General features: G+C 54.7%; 1 protein-coding gene across 1 annotated transcript in view; it reads left to right on the plus strand.

Annotated features, from left to right (window-relative positions):
• SEPT9 (septin 9) overlaps window positions 1-16,027 on the plus strand; it is an 18,702-nt gene extending 2,675 nt beyond the window's left edge. Inside the window, exons 2-9 of the mRNA XM_010151935.1 lie at window positions 1,530-1,658; window positions 2,080-2,161; window positions 3,005-3,142; window positions 9,898-10,015; window positions 12,366-12,461; window positions 13,333-13,429; window positions 14,789-14,840; window positions 15,727-16,027. Coding sequence (XP_010150237.1) covers window positions 1,530-1,658; window positions 2,080-2,161; window positions 3,005-3,142; window positions 9,898-10,015; window positions 12,366-12,461; window positions 13,333-13,429; window positions 14,789-14,840; window positions 15,727-15,862 — 848 coding nt within the window. The 3' untranslated portion in view covers window positions 15,863-16,027. The remainder of the gene's footprint in view (window positions 1-1,529; window positions 1,659-2,079; window positions 2,162-3,004; window positions 3,143-9,897; window positions 10,016-12,365; window positions 12,462-13,332; window positions 13,430-14,788; window positions 14,841-15,726) is intronic.
• Window positions 16,028-16,787: the final 760 nt, after the last annotated feature.

Genomic DNA, 16,787 nt, shown 5'->3' on the forward strand with positions numbered 1-16,787 from the left:
GCTGCCGGTGGCTCTCACCTCTGGTCCCTTTCCAGGCAGTCCAGGTCCAGTGGTTTGGACGCCACGAGCGCAGAGACCGACTGCCAGGAGCTCTAGCAGCGTATCGCCCTGCTTTCCCCCTCTCCCCATGTGCTCCGTTTCATGATGAACAGTGCAACAAGAGCTTCTCTTTGGCTCTCTGCATTCACTGCTCCAGACCTGTTTGCATTTGGCCCCGTGTGTTTTCAGGCAGCAGAGGACCACGAGCATCAGATCCCAGCCTAGTCCATGTGTTTGTTCTACAACCCAGCTGTGGTAGTGCCTGGTGAACAGGGTTTTCCTTTACTGGATGGCAGCGTGCCATCAGCAGCATTGCAAACTCAGCTCTCAATTGCTGTTTGAGAAGGGAGTGGGCTGGAGGTGATGCCCAGTGTCGATGTGCTGGTTGGCCCGCCGTGGGCCTAGCATTGAGTGCCTTTGGCAGCCTGGATGGGTCAGGGCCCTAGAGGTCGTAGGTGAAATCCTTGCTGGCATCATCCTTAGAGATGCTCCGCAGTAGCAGGGACACGATGTCGGCGGCGTCGCAATAGCTGGCTGCAACGTGGCTCAGCAGAACGGGGCCAGAGGGGCTCCCGCGGAGTGTGCAGGAGCTCTGCAGTGACTGCAGGGGGCATGGGACATCTGCTCCAAAGCCAAATGGCTGCTGCCTGGGTTTTGAGGAGTTTCTCTGTTTTCTTTGCTCTGGAAAAACTATTCTCCAAGCTTGTAGGGCAACTGCTCTGGAGAGTTGAGAGCTGCTGATGTCCTTTCTGCATGGATTGACCTCAGCTCTGGGATATAAAGCATAAAAACACTTCTCTCTAAAAGCTGTTTTTTCCTGAAGCTGTGGGATCTGATGTGCTTCCTGGGATGTTGTCTGTGGGACTCAGGAGAGCTCCTGGCCTAGATCTGCTTAAAGGGGTCCGTGCAGCCAGCTGGTCTGATTGCAAAAGCAAGTCCAGCAGGGAGGGAGCAGCGGATGCTGCAGGGCTGAGGTCTGGAAGGGTGTTGCTGTTTTTAATCCCATCCAGCCAAGGGCTTGCCAAGCTGCTCCTACATCTTCCCTGTGGAGCTGGACAGGGGAGGCTGCAGGAGTGCAAATACACAGATGTGTTGGAATGTTTCTTTCTGGGGTTCCCTGGTCCCTGTGCCCTTCTTCAGGGCTGCTGAGTGTCACTGTAGCCCTTAAAACATTCCTGATGGTGTCTGACTGTCCTTGGGGTTGCTGTGATTTTGGTTGGATGCAAGAAACTGTCTCGTGCCCTGCTCACTCGCAGTAAGCCAGCTCTTTTGGAGCCAGGGAAGGTGCTCGCTGCCTGCAACATCCTCCTGCTTGGGCTAGACTTGAGCTCCTTGAACTGGGGAGGCTGCAGGGGAGCAGCTGCACCTCTTACCTCCCTCCCACAGATCCGGTGCAGGCTGAGTCCGTCAGCGTCCCTATCCTCTGGCCCCTGGAAAAATAGCCCAGAAACGAGTGAGTGCTGACTGTGGTTTATCCTGCTCTTTTCCAGGTCAGAGCGGCTTGGGGAAATCCACATTAATCAACACCCTCTTCAAATCCAAAATCAGCCGGAAATCTGTACAGCCGACTTCTGAAGAGCGGATCCCCAAGACTATTGAAATCAAATCCATCACTCACGGTGAGGCTCTGCAGATCCCACCTGCTGCATTGGCTCTCGGTCCTGCTCTGCCTTGTGTCTTTAGGGGCTTGCAGGGGTTGTGGACCTGCACTAAACCTCCACTCTCATCTCTCTGAAGGGGCTTTTACCATCCAGAGATGCTTGCAGGGCTGAGAAAACATCTATTTTTAATTTATCTCCACCAGCATTGACTTAATTGTGACAGATGGGAACAAGTGAGGTGGCCATGGGAGGGTGGCGTTTCAGGGCAGATGTGGTGCTGCATCCCCTTAGAGGGCTGATTAGTGCCTGTTAGAAGCTGTGAATGTGTGCTTCTCCCCTGGGAGCAACCTCCAGCCCTCCTGCTGATTTTGGGAGGGTGAGCTTGGTCAGAGAACCCATCGACGCTTGCCTCACACACCAACTTTCCTCTCTGTTTCAGAGATTGAAGAAAAGGGGGTTCGCATGAAGCTGACAGTCATTGACACCCCGGGTTTTGGAGACCACATCAACAACGAGAACTGGTGAGCTGGCTGTGCTGGCATGGAGGAGGGTGCAGAGGGAAAGCAGCCAAGCCCCAGGGCATCCTGACCCGCAGCTGGTGCCAAACGCCGTAGCCTGGTCCTGTGCCACCCATGCTCCATGGGGAGCAGGGGAGAGGGTTGTTTTGGGTGGCAGCGTGGTGCCATGCTCCCCAGGGCTGATCCTGGGTGCTGTGAGAGCCTACAAACATCCTGCTGTTCCGGGCATGAGACAACCTTTGTTCGCGTCCGGGAGCAGCTGTGTGCCGGCACGGCCAGTCCCCCGACCTCGCTCATGTGGCTGAAGGCAGGACTCTGCCAGGAATCCCTGCGAGGGTGGCTGGCCTTGTGGGATGGCCCTCCTGGACCAGCTGATGGCAGCTGCCTTCTCCTCATCATGAGTTGGGCTGGGCATGTGGGGTTGATGCTGCTTTAGCTCCTGTGCCATGACACTGTTCAGGGAGCGAAGGGATGCTCCTGAGCCTGTCCTGTTCAGCAGCCAGGTCCAGGAGTAGAGAAGGGAGGATTTTTCAGGCACTTGCTTGTCTAAACCAGCCAATAAATCCCCTCCTCCTGTGGTGCGTGGAGTTGCCAAGCAATGAACATGTGAGGTTTGTGATTTTCCTGCTGCCCACAGTTGCTGTATGAATGGGAGCTGATGGGAACTAAAAATGTTCCCCATGTGAGTGTATTTTTTTTGTTTTGTTTGTTTGTTTTATGGGATTCTGTAAGATACTGGGCATCCCCAGCTCAGCAGGCTCTGCTTCATAGTCAGGCCAGTTGGGAGGTTCAGGCTGTCCACATCCCTCACACAAACTCGTCATCCCTGTCCCTCTCTCTCTGCAGCTGGCAGCCCATCATGAAGTTCATCAACGACCAGTACGAGAAGTACCTGCAGGAGGAAATCAACATTAACCGGAAGAAGCGGATCCCTGACACGCGGGTGCACTGCTGTATATATTTCATCCCAGCCACTGGCCACTCGTACGTACCCTGCCGTCCTCGCTCAGACCCTCGGGCCTTCCCTCTTCTGCGTTCGGTCTCGGGAGCTCAGCTGTCAGTGTTGTCCTTGCGATCCCCCCGTGTTTCTTGGAGGCTTGAGGGGCTTGAGGACAGCATGAAGCTGTTCTTCTGAGGGTTGTAGCATCTGGAGCCCTCTCAGTAACACAGCAGAGCTGCTGTACCCCAGAGAAAGATGGTGCTTCCTCATCTGAGGGGCCATCAAATCCTCCCTGAGCCCCGGTTAGCAGCTTCCTTTGCTTTGGTCACCTTGCTGGCTCAACTGAGGGTGGACATTAGTCACTGGGCTCTCAAGTTGGAAAGCTTGGGGGGGACTTTTTGCAAGGGCCTGTAGTGACAGGACAAGGGGTAACGGGTTTAAATTGAAAGTGGGGAGGTTTAGATTGGATATCAGGAAAAAGTTCTTCCCACAGAGGGTGCTGAGGCACTGGGACAGGTTGCCCAGAGAAGCTGTGGATGCCCCATCCCTGGAAGTGTCCAAGGCCAGGCTGGATGAGGCTTGGAGCAACCTGGTCTAGTGGAAGGTGGCCCTGCCCATGGCAGGGGGGTTGGAACTGTATGGTCTTTAAGGTCCCTTCCAACCCAAACCCTTCTGTGATTCTATAAGTTGGACGGAAAGGCTGCCTTTGCAAACAGAACATGAATTTTGTTTGCTGTGCTCCTGCCTTTGCAAAGGGAGAAGCTGGTTTTCCTCACGCTACCGAGGGAGCGAACACCCTCACCCTTTAAGGGTATTTTCTACATTGTTTGACTAGTTTGCAAGTGGGATGAGGTTTATTCAGCGCAGAGCTCTCCTGGCTCTGGCACTTCTCAAGCGACAGCATCGGTGGCCCAGATCTCGCTCTATTTATTTTTCTCGTAGGCACATAGACGCAGTAAAAATCTGGGGCGCTTACGGTGTCTTGAAAAATGGGACTGCAAGTATCACAACATAAAACCGAGACCTAAGTTTCCTTTTGATTTGTGTCAATTCCTTCCACTTCTGGCTGTGTCTGTGTGGGGATTTTTTTGGGTCTGTTTTCAAGAATATAAGTAAGCTGCCAGCGCTGTATTAATGTCAGCCTTTTCCTCTTCCCCCTGTAGAGATTTATTCCAATAGAAAAGACTTTGTTTTGCTTCTGTCAGTGGGTAGACCAAAAATGCATCCTTCGCTGGAATAAAATGACTGCACGGGCCAGTTATGCTCCTTCTTGTGTAACCGGCTGTCGACTGGGAGCAGAGGGGCTGACAAAACGTTCGTGGTTTAATACGATAAAGCAGAAAACGTTTCGAAGGGAGATGACATTTTTAGGCTAGTCTAGCGTGTTGGTCCTGCTTATCTCAGCCTCCATCTCCAGACCCTGCCTTGGCAGGTTGGGGTGTTGCAGCTTTCGCTGCGCTTGACATTTTTCTCATCGCTTTAGTGTTTAACCCTTAACAGCGCGTTCAGTGCCTGGGTCCTGCGGATACTTGACCTGCACGGAGGTTGCAAATTTTGGGTGGGGGTGGCTGCCCTCCCCGGGCCATGCAGGCGGTGGGGTGGAGCCCCGTCCCCATGTCCCCCACTGGAGCCCCTCAGCCTTGCGCTCTGGTTTCTCTCACCCGCCGGCTAACAGCAATTGTGTGGAAGTTCAGCTGCTTTTCTTCTTTCTCTCCAGCGAACATGTGTTTCCAATATCCGAGCGAGGCCGGCGGTTGGAGGCCGCTGTTGCTGAGCCCTGCGCTGATCCTCCTTCCCCGTAGCCTGATAGCCCGGCTGGGGCTGGCGCTTGCTTGCTGGCCGTGGCTCGGGGGCTGTGCTTTTCTGCCCCGGTGTCAGCTGGCCTCGGGCTCGCACGTCCCCTCCTGCCATGAGAAGGAGATATGCTGAGGAATGAGTGAAGGGGGACAAACCCCACCGGGAGGGAGAAGTCGGTGGGAACTTTTGCTTCTCTGAGAGTTTGAGCAGGCGTTGGGTTTCCTTTCTGCCCCCTTTGAAGCCCAAGTTACATGTCGCACCACCATGGACAGGCTTTCCCCAGTGCTGCCTGTGATCATGGACACAAATGGGTGCTGCAGCCACCTCTCCTGGAGGGTGGAGCTGCTGTGGCAGTGCTGGTAGCAGAGGTTCATGCCCGTTCTGGAGGACAAGAGTCTGGGAGGCCATGTCAATGTTCAGTGCAGGTTTGTGCCCCTGCCAAGGCTGGTGGTCCGTCATTCCTCATGGAATGGTGTGGGAAGAGCATCAAGGTCTTTGCTGTGGTGCCTCTGGCATCTCTGGGATGCGATGGGGAGCACGGCTGGCAAGGACAGTGGCTCATGTTGCTGCAGGGACCTCTGCTAGGGACATCCGCACCTCGCTGCAGAGGACCCCGCCATGCCCATGTGGCACCGTCAGTGTGCTCCCTGTGCCGCTTGTCATCCCGGGGTGCTTGGTGCCATCCGTCCTGAGATAGCACTTGCACAGGTCTTGCCCTCACTGTGTGACGCAACCGAAGGAGAGGGTGTCTGTCTGTCCCTCTCCACTTGTGTGGACAGACACAGCACAGGACTCGGCATCCCTTTCCTGGCATATGGCTAAGCCTGCTGGGTCACCGGGTGAGAGCTTGTGTTTTTCTTAAATAAAAAGGGAAGGAGCAGTGGGAAAAGCAAAGCTAACCAGATGCACAGGTTCAGAGGCTGGAGTGGAGGGTTGCTGGGCTCTGTTTCAGTCTGGCCCTGGCAGTACTGCCCTCCCCTCCGGGCAGCTCAAGGGTTAATCAACGGAGAAGTTTCGGCTGCTGTCTCATTTGCAAGGAGTTCGGGACAGGCTTTGCAACCCATCTAGTTTGCCCACACCCTGTCTTTCTTGTAACACTCCCATAAAACCACGTTTGCAAAGGCTCAGTAACGTGCTGGCGGGGGCTGCAACCATGCGAGCCCGGCTCTTTGCCACCCAATAAATATCTCAGCTCTGACCCCTGCGAAGCGCTCTGTGATTCTGAAACGGGACTCTGAAAACACCGCCCTGGCCTCGGCAGCCCCTTTTCTGCCCGTACCAGAGCTGTTGGCTGACAGGCTGACGCCTGCTGCTGCTTTCCCTGCTCTCTACCCCTCTGGGGTGCCCGCTGGGTCCCTCGAGCAGGCTGGTGGGTGTTGGTAATGGGGCTGGGCGGCTGCTGGGTGCTCGCTGGTATTTGCTTAATGCATGGCTCAAATTCTTGCTGATAGTTTGATCTGGGGCACAATCAAAAGGAAATAACTTCGCAGCTTGCTGTGAATTTTGATTCCTATAATGGCATTTCAAGGGAACGAGCAGGACTGAGCCTCTGCTTAGATCCTGTCTGCACGGTGGCTGCAGGCAATGCAGAAATAGCATGTGCCCAGCCATGATAATGTGTACCCAGCTGCTCTGCTTTCCCCAGCCCATAGCAAGAGGGCATGGGGGAGCAACCAGCACTGGCTGAGGTGTGCTGGAGCCTTTCCTGCAGCTCCTGCTCCAGCCCATCCACTCCCCTTATTGTTCCTCCACTCCCTCCCTGCAAAGCCCAAAGTGTAATGTGTCTAGTCGCAAGTTTATGGCATCACGGACCATTTTGGGAGAGGGAAGGAAACAGATGCTTTTTCTTTTTCAGCTCTACCTTCTCTTTTGTGATCTGATTGGAGCAGATTGCGCACACCCGAAATGAAATAACTCGCTTTCTCTTGCCATTTTGTGTGTCTGCATGTATAAGGGTTTCACTGCGCATCCTCGCCAGGTGCTGGCATCAGTGTTTTGTGCAGGTGAACCAAGTTCAGATAACCTGGCGGGGGGCAGTGCTGCTGTTCCTGTGGCTTGTCACACGATAGTGGGAGTTAAGCACCAAAACTGGTCCCCCCAGGTAGCAGTAGAAGTCCCTGCTGTCCTGGGCTGTGCCTCTCAGCAAGAGTTTAAGAGGAATTAGGTCTGGGATTGCCCCATCGTGACCTTGGCCATGTCTGCCTGGGTCTGTACAGAGCTATTAGTGCAGGTCAGGCTTTTTTGCACTTGTGATCGCCCTATGCCGTTCATTCTCCCTTGGTGTCTTCACAGGAAGGTACTGTCTAGCGACAGATCTTGTTCTTAGTGAAAAGAATCGCGTCCTTTGAAATACTGAAGGTTTTTGAGGCTATCTAGCAGGACATTGGTAGATTATCTACAAACCTGCAAAATAGCCTAAAAACACACGGTTCACTCTTCTGGGGAGTCCCTTGGTTCCCTTCCTGTTCTCCAGGATGATGCAGGGAGGTGCCCATGGGAGGTGACCTCCATGGACGAGGCACCTGCAGAAGCCCATTGGAGTAGAACGTCACGTCAGAGGTACGTTGGGTGCAGACGGTCGCTGCGTCTGCGGGGATGCTGGTGGGCACAGCCAGCGCTGTGGGCTGGCTCTGGCTCTGCCTGCAGCTCTCAGGCTCACCGCCAGCACCCTCTGGGTATCGGTGGGGGCTCAGTAACGGGGCTCTTACGTGTCAGTCGAGCTGAAAGTCAAATGTGTGGCTGATTGTGAATTCATCTGCTATGTATGCATCCTAGTCTTCAGTCTAAAGGAGAAGCTGATGAAAGAGGCAGGAACACAGTCTCAGTAGGGAAGAGGCTTTTAGAGGGGAAAAATTGTTTGAAATATAGCAAAAAGAGGGGAGGGGAAAGAAGTCTGCTGGGAAAGGAGCATAACTGCATTACTTCCTTGGAGGTCTGGGAAATACATTATGCTGAGCTCCAAACAATGTTTGCCAGCAGCAAGTCTGTGTCCATAGGGGTTTCCTTGTGGGTTTTTTCTTTTCTTCTTTTTTTTTTTTTTTAATAGCCAAACTCTTTCTTTCCTGGGGCCCAGTGTGATCTGTGACTCCTGAGTTCGTGTTAGGCACTCTTTGTCCTCACACTAACGATACACTCCGGGCTGTGTGTGCTGTTATTGAGCAGGGAGAAGGTCCGTATGGCATGGTCCAGCCCAATCCCTGGGTGGGGGAGCAGGTTGGGTCAGGGGAGGGCTCAGCTGGGTCACTGGTGCTGGCAGCCCGGAGCAGCCTTGAGCTGTGGGTTTCAGATCAGCCAGAGCTGAGCAGGTCTCTTTGGGGCTGAATGTCCCGCCTGGGGTGCCCTCGACACTGGAGCTGGGCAGGTGTGGCCTCATGGGATGGGGACGCTGCCGAGGAGCAGGATCAATCTCTTCCCCTTTGCTCTTAGTCTGGCGCTTGCTGGGTCTGCGAGGTCTCTGGGCCTGTTGTAGGGACCGAGAAGACCATGGTGGGGTTTGGCTTGAGCGTGTTGGCAGTAGGTGCTCTCTTGGCCATGTTCTCCCTGAGCTCTCTGCCCTGTGCTCCCCCATTCAGGGCTTCTGCTGGGTACCTGCTTGTACCTGGGCATTTTAAGTCATAATCTCATTTATTTTGGTTTCTTCCCTGTTGCCGTGGGCCTCTGGTTTGTGGCACAGGGCTGCTCTGCCCTTGGAGAGATCTCATTCTTGGCTCCAGCTCTGCTACTGAAGCCTACAGCTCCCCTGGAAGGAAACTTTCCCTCCCTCTGCCCCAGTTTCACCAAAGATGAGTTGGGTTATGTCCTGCTGGCACGTGCCACCATGGGAGGTCATGAGGCTGTACGAGCGGCAGAGGTGTCCCTTTGCTTCTGGGTCTCTGACACTGACCTTCCTGCCCCTTCCGTGTGTGCTTTCAGTGAAGGCTCGTTTCAAACAGGGTCCTTAATGCATGAGCACCCCAAAGGTGGTCCTGTACCCTGGTCTGCCCTGGGACCTCCAGGTTTCCTTTTCAAGGCATCGTCTGCTCAACAGTCCTGCATGGCTGTGTGTCCCCATCACCTCCAGAGCCACCAAGGGGGACCTGCAATAAGTGGAGGTGTCCCAAGGAGGGCTTTCCTCTCTCCAGCTTGGGAACCCCCAGCACTAAAATCACCTTCAGGGAGGACTAAGGAGTGAGGGGGAGTCACAGCCAGCTGGACTGCAGCCCTCGGACACAGAGCAGCGTGGCACCAGAGGTCATGTCCATGCTGTCAGCGGGAGCGTTTAGCAGGGAGGGATTTCCCGAAGGGCTGATCGTTGGGGTTATGCAATCTGCAGCTTTCCTCTACTGAGACTTTTGTTGTAAAGCTTTTCTGACATTTTTGCCCTCTGGAACAAGCAGTGTCTTTTCTGTCCCGTGTGAGCCTCTTGAGAGTTAGCAGAGCCTTATTTAGTCCCAACTGTTAGATGTGAGATGCAATCCTGGCTCGTGCATGACAGCAGGCTGGTGCTCAGTGCAGGAGGGACCCGTGGCCAGTTCCACGTTGTGCTGTCCCTGAACGGTGGGTGACAGCTTCGCATGGGCTGGAGGAGTTTTCACACCATGGTCTCTCCCCAGCTTGATTTGTACATCGTGGCAGGCTGGTCCCACGGCCAAGCATCCCCCGTGCTCTTATCCCGGCGTTGCCAAGGATGCGCATAGCTTTGGGCAAGTTCCTGCAGTCCTCTGTGGCCAAGCAGCCACGCAAAGATTAAAGCCCTCTCCCACTTCACAGGGCTTTGTGAGGGTTCGCAGGCAATAGTGGGGCGCTTTGAGAGGGAAATGTTGTACGTGTTTGCCCGCAAACCACCTCCGAGACACATGTGCTGCCGTGCTTTTAGGAAAATGTCTTTATTTGTCCTTTCTGGAAAGGAAGCAATTCCCCTTTCATGTCCAGGCTTTGAATGCCCCCTCTCTGTGGGGTGGTGGCAGCAGCCCCCCACCTCACTAGCGGTGCGTGAATCCCCTTTTTCCGCTGTGTTTTTCAGGCTCCGACCGCTAGACATCGAGTTCATGAAGCGCCTGAGCAAAGTGGTCAACATCGTCCCCGTGATTGCGAAAGCCGACACGTTAACGCTGGAGGAGAGGCACTACTTCAAAGAAAGGGTAAGGGGCTGACGGCTCTCATCCGGGCTCCCATCTCTTGTCCCCCATCCCCTCCTGCGCCTGCCCCCCCCGGCTCCCCCCTGGAGCAGGGCTGGGGAGGCGAGTGCCTGGCGGGGTGCCCGGCGCATTCCTCCGGCTGCAGCTCTGAGCGATCCCACGTGGCCGGAGGAAAGGTCTGCGCTCCAAGCAGTTCCTTGTGTTTCTCTTGGATCTTTGTCAGTGCAGGATAAGTTCCGAGCTAAGTCTTGGGGCCTGTTTCTCCTGCCTCCTTTGTTATTGTTGTTATTTTCAGGCTGGTTTCTGTTATTTTGGGAGGTAGATGGTGCTGGAAAACCCACCCTGTGCAGCATCGTGCGCTGATACAGGAACCAGGCAAAAAAATGTGAGGGTTTGCTGAGCTCAGCCGCGCAAGATTTATGGGGGAAGCGAGGCATGAAATTCCCTAGGTCGGGAGCTGGCGGTGGGGATGTGAGGAAGGGATGTCTGAATCCACAGTGAGGCTCGGGCTTTCCTCCGTGCACGCACGCCTGGTGCTGCCGAGTGGTGGAGGTGCCCCACTTAGGGATTCGGTATGGGGCACTAAATCTGTGCGGTTTATGGATGTGGCTACAGGCGTGATGGATGTGGAAAAAGGGCAGTTTTAAGGGCCACCTCCACTGTTACGGAGAGGATGGCACATTAGCCAGGGGTTGTTCGCTGCCTATGCGCAGACGAGGATGAGCCACCCCTTCCCCCACCAGTGTCTTCCCAGTTCTTGATGTGCGGGATCAGGCACTGAAATATCCAGCCTGGTTTTGGGGGCTTCTCAAGCAATTCCCTTTCCAGTGAGCTAGAAGGTGGCTGGAAATGGAGCTGAGAGGTAATCCAGGCTGGGCTTGATTGGCCTGTCAGCCTGTTTCCACGGGGATCTGAGAGGAGCTGGTGCAGGAGGATGGGGTGTGAGTCCACGGTGCCACATCTGCTCTCTGCGATGGCTTTTGCAGGGTGCTGGCTCTGTTCAGAGGTGACGAGTGCATGTATCCAGGTGTCTGCAGGCGGCTGGCTGGCTGTGGGACTACAAAGTCAGTCTGGGTCCTAAAATGTCATCTGGGCGCTCTCGGCTGCTGATACCGAGTGTAATGAAAGACCGTGGGGAGACTGCCTGGTTCACCCGCTCTGCACCGTCTCGGTGTAGGATGAGCTCGCCCTATCTCTAATTACATTCCTGACTGTAACCAGGCCCCCAGATTCCTTCCAAATAGAGGGAGAACAAGTAGCCACGTGGCATGTCTGCAAGGGGCTCGCCCTCCTTCAGCTCACGGCTCCAGATCACTGGTGCAAAGAAGAGGGCAGGTAATCAGTCCAGATGGGCACAGGCTGGGGCCTTTTGCCTCTGCTCCGGTGTGCCTGTATGCATGCTTCCAAAAAGCAAAGCCCCATCTGGGTGTAGCTGGTTCGGAGACGAGATAGGTTTTTAGGTTTGGATTGGGGTGGGCAGGTGAATCTGAAGCACCAGCCTGGCTGCAGGCTACCTAGGTTGATGCCAGTGCTGCACTGAGTTAGTGGAATGGGCTCTGATGCCCTGCAGAGTTGACTTTTGGGGTCTTTCGCCTGAAATAATGTGTAGGTTTGGCTGGGGGATGGGAAGGAGCTGGGTGATTTTTCTGGGCTGGATCCGCTTCCTTTGCAAGCCTATAATGTAGGATTGACGCGGAGGAGTTTATTGCCATAGGGAGCGATGGGAGTGGGCTCACAGGCTGGGTTTGAGTTTGCAGCTTTGTTGGAGGAGGCTGATTGTGCTCCCCGTGAGCTCAACCTTCCCCCAGGAATCAGGTCACAGCATCTCTTCCCTTGCACAGAAGCAATATCCTTAGAGGCTGCTCTTCCAAGCTGTGTCCCTGTCCCCTCTGATCAGGTGCTGCCGTGACTCCTTTTGCAAGGAGTGTATGCAGACACAAGAAAGCAACTTCTTAACTTGGGGTGACATGCCTGGCAGCTGCAGTCCCCTGGCAGCTACTTTCCCCTGGCAGCTACATTCCCCACTGCTTGGTGCAGTTTGTATTGTCCTATTGTCTTTTTCAATCCCAAAGCAACGCCCAGCTCATGTAACTTCATCTCACTCTCAGCCTGAACCGTGTCTTGGCACCAGGTTCTTGCAGAGGTTCCAGGGCAAGCGCTTGGTAGGTGTGTAGCAATCAAACACGTGTCTCTCCCCCCAGGGTGGGCAGTGTTTAGGATGGAGAGGGAAGATGTTGGTGCTAGGCATTGCTCAGGAGGAGCCTCATGGGTTGGCTGGGAGCTGTCAGCGTGGTGGGAGTGCAGCTCCTCTGCCCATGTCTCCTTCACGTGTTCCTCTGCTCTTCTCTCCTAGATAATGGCTGACCTTCTTGTCAACGGGATCGACGTGTATCCTCAGAAAGAGTTTGATGAAGACTCCGAAGATCGGCTAGTGAATGAGAAATTCAGGGTTAGTGCGTGGTGTTGTGGACTGGATGTGTTTGGATGGGCTCTGCAGCTCTGGGAGCTGGTGATGTCCATGGGGGGTCTCTTGCAAAGTGCCTGTTTTCTTTCCAAAGCTGCTGTGCCCCTGTCCAGGGTGTCTGCCCGGGACCTGGGCCCTGGGGTCTGACCAGGTCCTGCCAGAGCTCAGAGCAGGCACAGAAAGAGGGTGAGGAAGGGTGGGGGAGGTCTCCTGTCACATCCACATTGCTGCGCCTTCCCCCAGCCCCACTCTTCGAAGGTGCCCACAGCAACCAGTGGGCCGGGAGGTCCTGTGGCCCCATACCCTGCTCCAGGGCAGGGAGTGCCTGTGCTTGCCCATCCCTGGTTAGGGGAGCAGCCTCCCCAGCACCTGGAGGAAATTTGACGTAGACTGCTCTGCTTTCGTGGCTGTCAATTCCTTGCTATAGGAAGCAGCTAACAGTTTTTTTGGCTCAAATGAGTGGATTGGACAAATTGAAGGAGGAAAGATGTCTTTTAGGGACTCATGATCCTTTTTAGGATCAGGAAATGACTGAGCCACTGGTTACCAGATGCTGGGAGTGATTTACAGGGAAGCATCACGATACCTTTGACATGCCTGTGTGCTGGTGCCTGGCAATGGCACTAGGTGCTGGGCTAGACTGGTTTTGGTCTGGGCGTGTATGTGAGAGATGCTGCTGCCCTAGTCCTGGGCTTCCTGTGGTCCCTGGCAGGTAATGTTGCTTGGGAACATCAGGGACAGACCAGCTCATCTCATGAAACTCTCTCCTGAAAACAGCTTGACACAGTAGTTTGCTCACCAGTTTGCTGTCCTGACAGGTTTTCCGGAGGAAAATGTAACCTTTCTTTTCTCTCAGGAAATGATCCCATTTGCAGTGGTGGGCAGTGACCAGGAGTACCAGGTTAATGGAAGAAGAATCCTTGGAAGGAAGACCAAGTGGGGCACCATTGAAGGTACCTTGTCCTTGTTTCCTTACCTCTTGAGCCCATCTCCCTGCCCTGGCAGAGGGTGATGAGGTCCAAAAGCAGCAGTAGAAGTCCCTGCCCCTCCGAAGAAACTGGATTTGAGGGCACACCAGTGCAGTGCTGATGTCTGTATCTTGAGCCCAGATTAAAGCCTTTCTTCTGACATCTGTAGGTCTCTGCGCCCTCTGCCATGCATTTGCCTGGTGCCCTTGTAGGATCGCTTCTTTTTCTGTCTTCATCCCATCAGCATCTTCCTTTTTTATCCCCCATTTTAAATCATGGTTTAAAGGCTAGATGAAGGCTCCTGGCTCCAGTGCATCTGCACATTTCCCTGTCCCTGACAGCCAACTGGCACATCTCCAGTGCCACCTCTCTTATCTTCTTTCCTTTCATTTCACAGGGTTTTCTCATTTATGAGTCTTTTTAATGGGAATCCTGTGTTGAGGGATGGCTTAACAAAGACGCCAGGAAAATCAGTGTATTTTAAAGCTCTGCTGCCCTCTTGTGCTCTGTCCTTGGAAGCTCTTGAGTTTAATGGGGCTCGTTAAACCACTCACCTTCTGCATGTGGCATCTGCCTTCAGCACGGGTAGACCCCAGGACCCAGCCGTGGCCACAGACGGCCTTTGCAGAACAGTGTTATTTGTTTTCTTGCCATTTCTGCATTACGTTCAAGCCTGCTTGGGTAGAAAAAAATAAAAAAAAAAAAGGAGGGATCCTTTATATTCAAATGCCTGGTAAACTTTGAACCATCAGACTAATTGTGGCGGAGCAACACCCCTTGATTTTTCCCTCTCGCAAGCACTGTTGCTTGTTCCAAGCTCTGCTCAGGCAGCAGTGGCCTTTGTAGGAAAGGGCTTGCGTCCTCGCGCAGCAGCAGCAGCGGCAGCCAGGGCAGCACGGTCGCTGACCTGCCTGGGATGTTGCAGGATGCTCGTGGAGAAGTTATAGATAAAACACTGCAGTGAAGCTGTGCCCAGCACTCGCTGCACAGCTCACTCTGTCCCTTTCCCTGCTTTGTTTGCAACTTAAGCTTGCATTGGTCCAAAGAGGGGGCCACAGTGGGAGCTGCTGCTGGGAGCTCCCCCGTTTGGTGGGAGATGGTGGGAAGGGACTGTGAATGCTCAGACCTCACCAGCCAGTTGAGCTGGGGCAGATACCTGGGTAAATCACAGGTTTTACAGCAGCAAGGAGGACTCGTGAGTCCTGCACCCTGTAGCCCTTGGGATGAGTCCCCGTCTCAGCCCTCCACACGCTAGTGAAGCTCCATAGGGCCCTCCTTGCCCTGAGTGGCTGCCGCATGCACGCCGTGGGTGCACGCTGATGGGTTTCTCTCTCTTCTTACCAGTGGAGAACACGACACACTGTGAGTTCGCCTACCTGCGAGACCTCCTCATCAGGTGAGTAGGAATGTGCCCTGTCCCTGTAGCCTTTGGTCACCAGGTGGCATCCAAAGAAGGGGGAGAGCCCAGCCCAGCGTGAAGCAGCTGCTGCTTTGCTCCGCTCACCCATCCCTCTATTCCCTCCCAGCCTGCTGCAACACCGCAGCCCGTCGTAAGGGGTGGCCCCACTCAATGGGACGTGGCTTCAGGGGGCTTTTCTCAGCTACGATGCTGAGTTAAGGGAGTAGAGGAGCAGTGGATGGGTCAGGACAGACTCCAAGATTGCTGGCAGTGTGCAGTGTGACTCCAGCTTGCCTGCAAGCAGCTGGGAAGCCTTTTGGCCTTTGTGATCCCTCAGCAGCCGCAGGTCCTACCCCCAGTCCAAAGACGTCACTCTCCTGCCTGCAAGGATCGTGCCATTGGGGGGTCCGAGTGATCGCCAGTCCTTCTTGAAAGGGGCGTCTTTGCTGTGCAGGGGAATGGGAGGCTGAACCCCCGTGGCTTGCTGGAGGGGACCCTGGGCTCCTTCTAAATTTGGCTGCAAGGTAAACTCTGCACATGTGGGCTGTTGCTGGCAGATAGTTGTGTTGGGCTACAAAACCTGATCCCAGGGACTTGCAGGACGAGGGTCTTCCGGGATGGGCATGATGCAGCCAGGTCCCATGTGCCCAAGCACAGGCTGTGGGTACCAGTGAAGGCTTCTGGTCTTGGCTGCCCATAATTGCCTCGGCATCCCTCCTGTGCCCAAAAGAGATCATTAACCCGTAACGCAGGGGGGGATATTTGGGCTGGAGGGGGTGTTTGAAAGCAGAGGTTGCGGGGTGAAGGGTTGGGGTGGCGGAGGCTGGGCTGGCTGTACCTGCGCCCAACGAGATGTGATTGCCCCCGTCTCCCTTTCCCGCAGGACACACATGCAGAACATAAAGGATATTACCAGCAACATCCACTTCGAAGCCTACAGGGTCAAGAGGCTGAACGAGGGCCAGAGCTCGCTCTCCAACGGCGTGACCGACAAAGAGCTGGTGGCTAACGAAATGTAACCGTCTCGCTCTGTAGCCAGGACCTTGCTCGCTCACACTCGCTATTTCTCCCCTTTTCCCCCTTTATTTTTATATAAATCCTCTGCCACTGTCCCTCTTCCCACCCCCAACCCCCTGCCAATATTAACTGACCAAATAACCAGACGCCGTCTCTGTCGTGTGGAGCGGGACGATCGCTCTTCCCCCGGCTTCGCAGCACGGGTTTTCTTCTCAGCCCCCAGTCCAGCACCCCTGGGCTGGGGACCGTCCCCGTGCAAAGGTCGGGCTCTCGCTGGCCTCCAGCGCTGACCCGACAGCTGAGCTTGGGGGAGCAGGTCTGCGGGGCTGGTGGGGTGCCCACCGGAGCCCCTCCGTGCAGAGACTCTTCTCCATCCGTTGAAGGCAGGGGTGTCTCCAGGTGAATGTAGCCTTCGGAAGCAAGGTACGGTGGTATGAAGAGAGCAAGATGGTGCCATCCGTGTCTCCTGCCACCTCTGAGCCCTCTGCAGCCCTCCAGGTCCCGCCAGCCCCCAACCCAACCCCTCGACCCTACCTACATGCAATAAACTGGGAGTGTTTAGGTGTCACTTTGCCTGTCACCGACCCCCGGCCAGGCAGAGCGACCTGCTTTGGGAGAAGTGCCTTTTCAGACTGTTACCTTGCAATAGCGTGGAAGGGGAGGGAGGGAGGGCTTGCCTTGTCTGTCTTTGCAGCCTGCAAAAGGCCTGTGACACTTTGTGGAGACTCCTTTTCCCTCTCCCTTGGACCATGGGTGTGGCTGATGTCCTGGGAACACTTGTATATTTATTTTTCATTCAATATGGTGTTTTATTTCGGCTGAAGTCTGGGAGTACGTTTGTCCAAAGGGGGCTGAGAGTGGAACGTCTCTGCAAAGCAGTGGTGGGAGTTGGAGGTCATCCTGCCTGACCCTTGTGATTCTCGGGCT

The sequence above is a fragment of the Eurypyga helias genome, unplaced genomic scaffold (genome assembly GCF_000690775.1).
Source record: "Eurypyga helias isolate BGI_N326 unplaced genomic scaffold, ASM69077v1 scaffold6250, whole genome shotgun sequence".
Lineage (NCBI taxonomy): Eukaryota > Metazoa > Chordata > Aves > Eurypygiformes > Eurypygidae > Eurypyga > Eurypyga helias.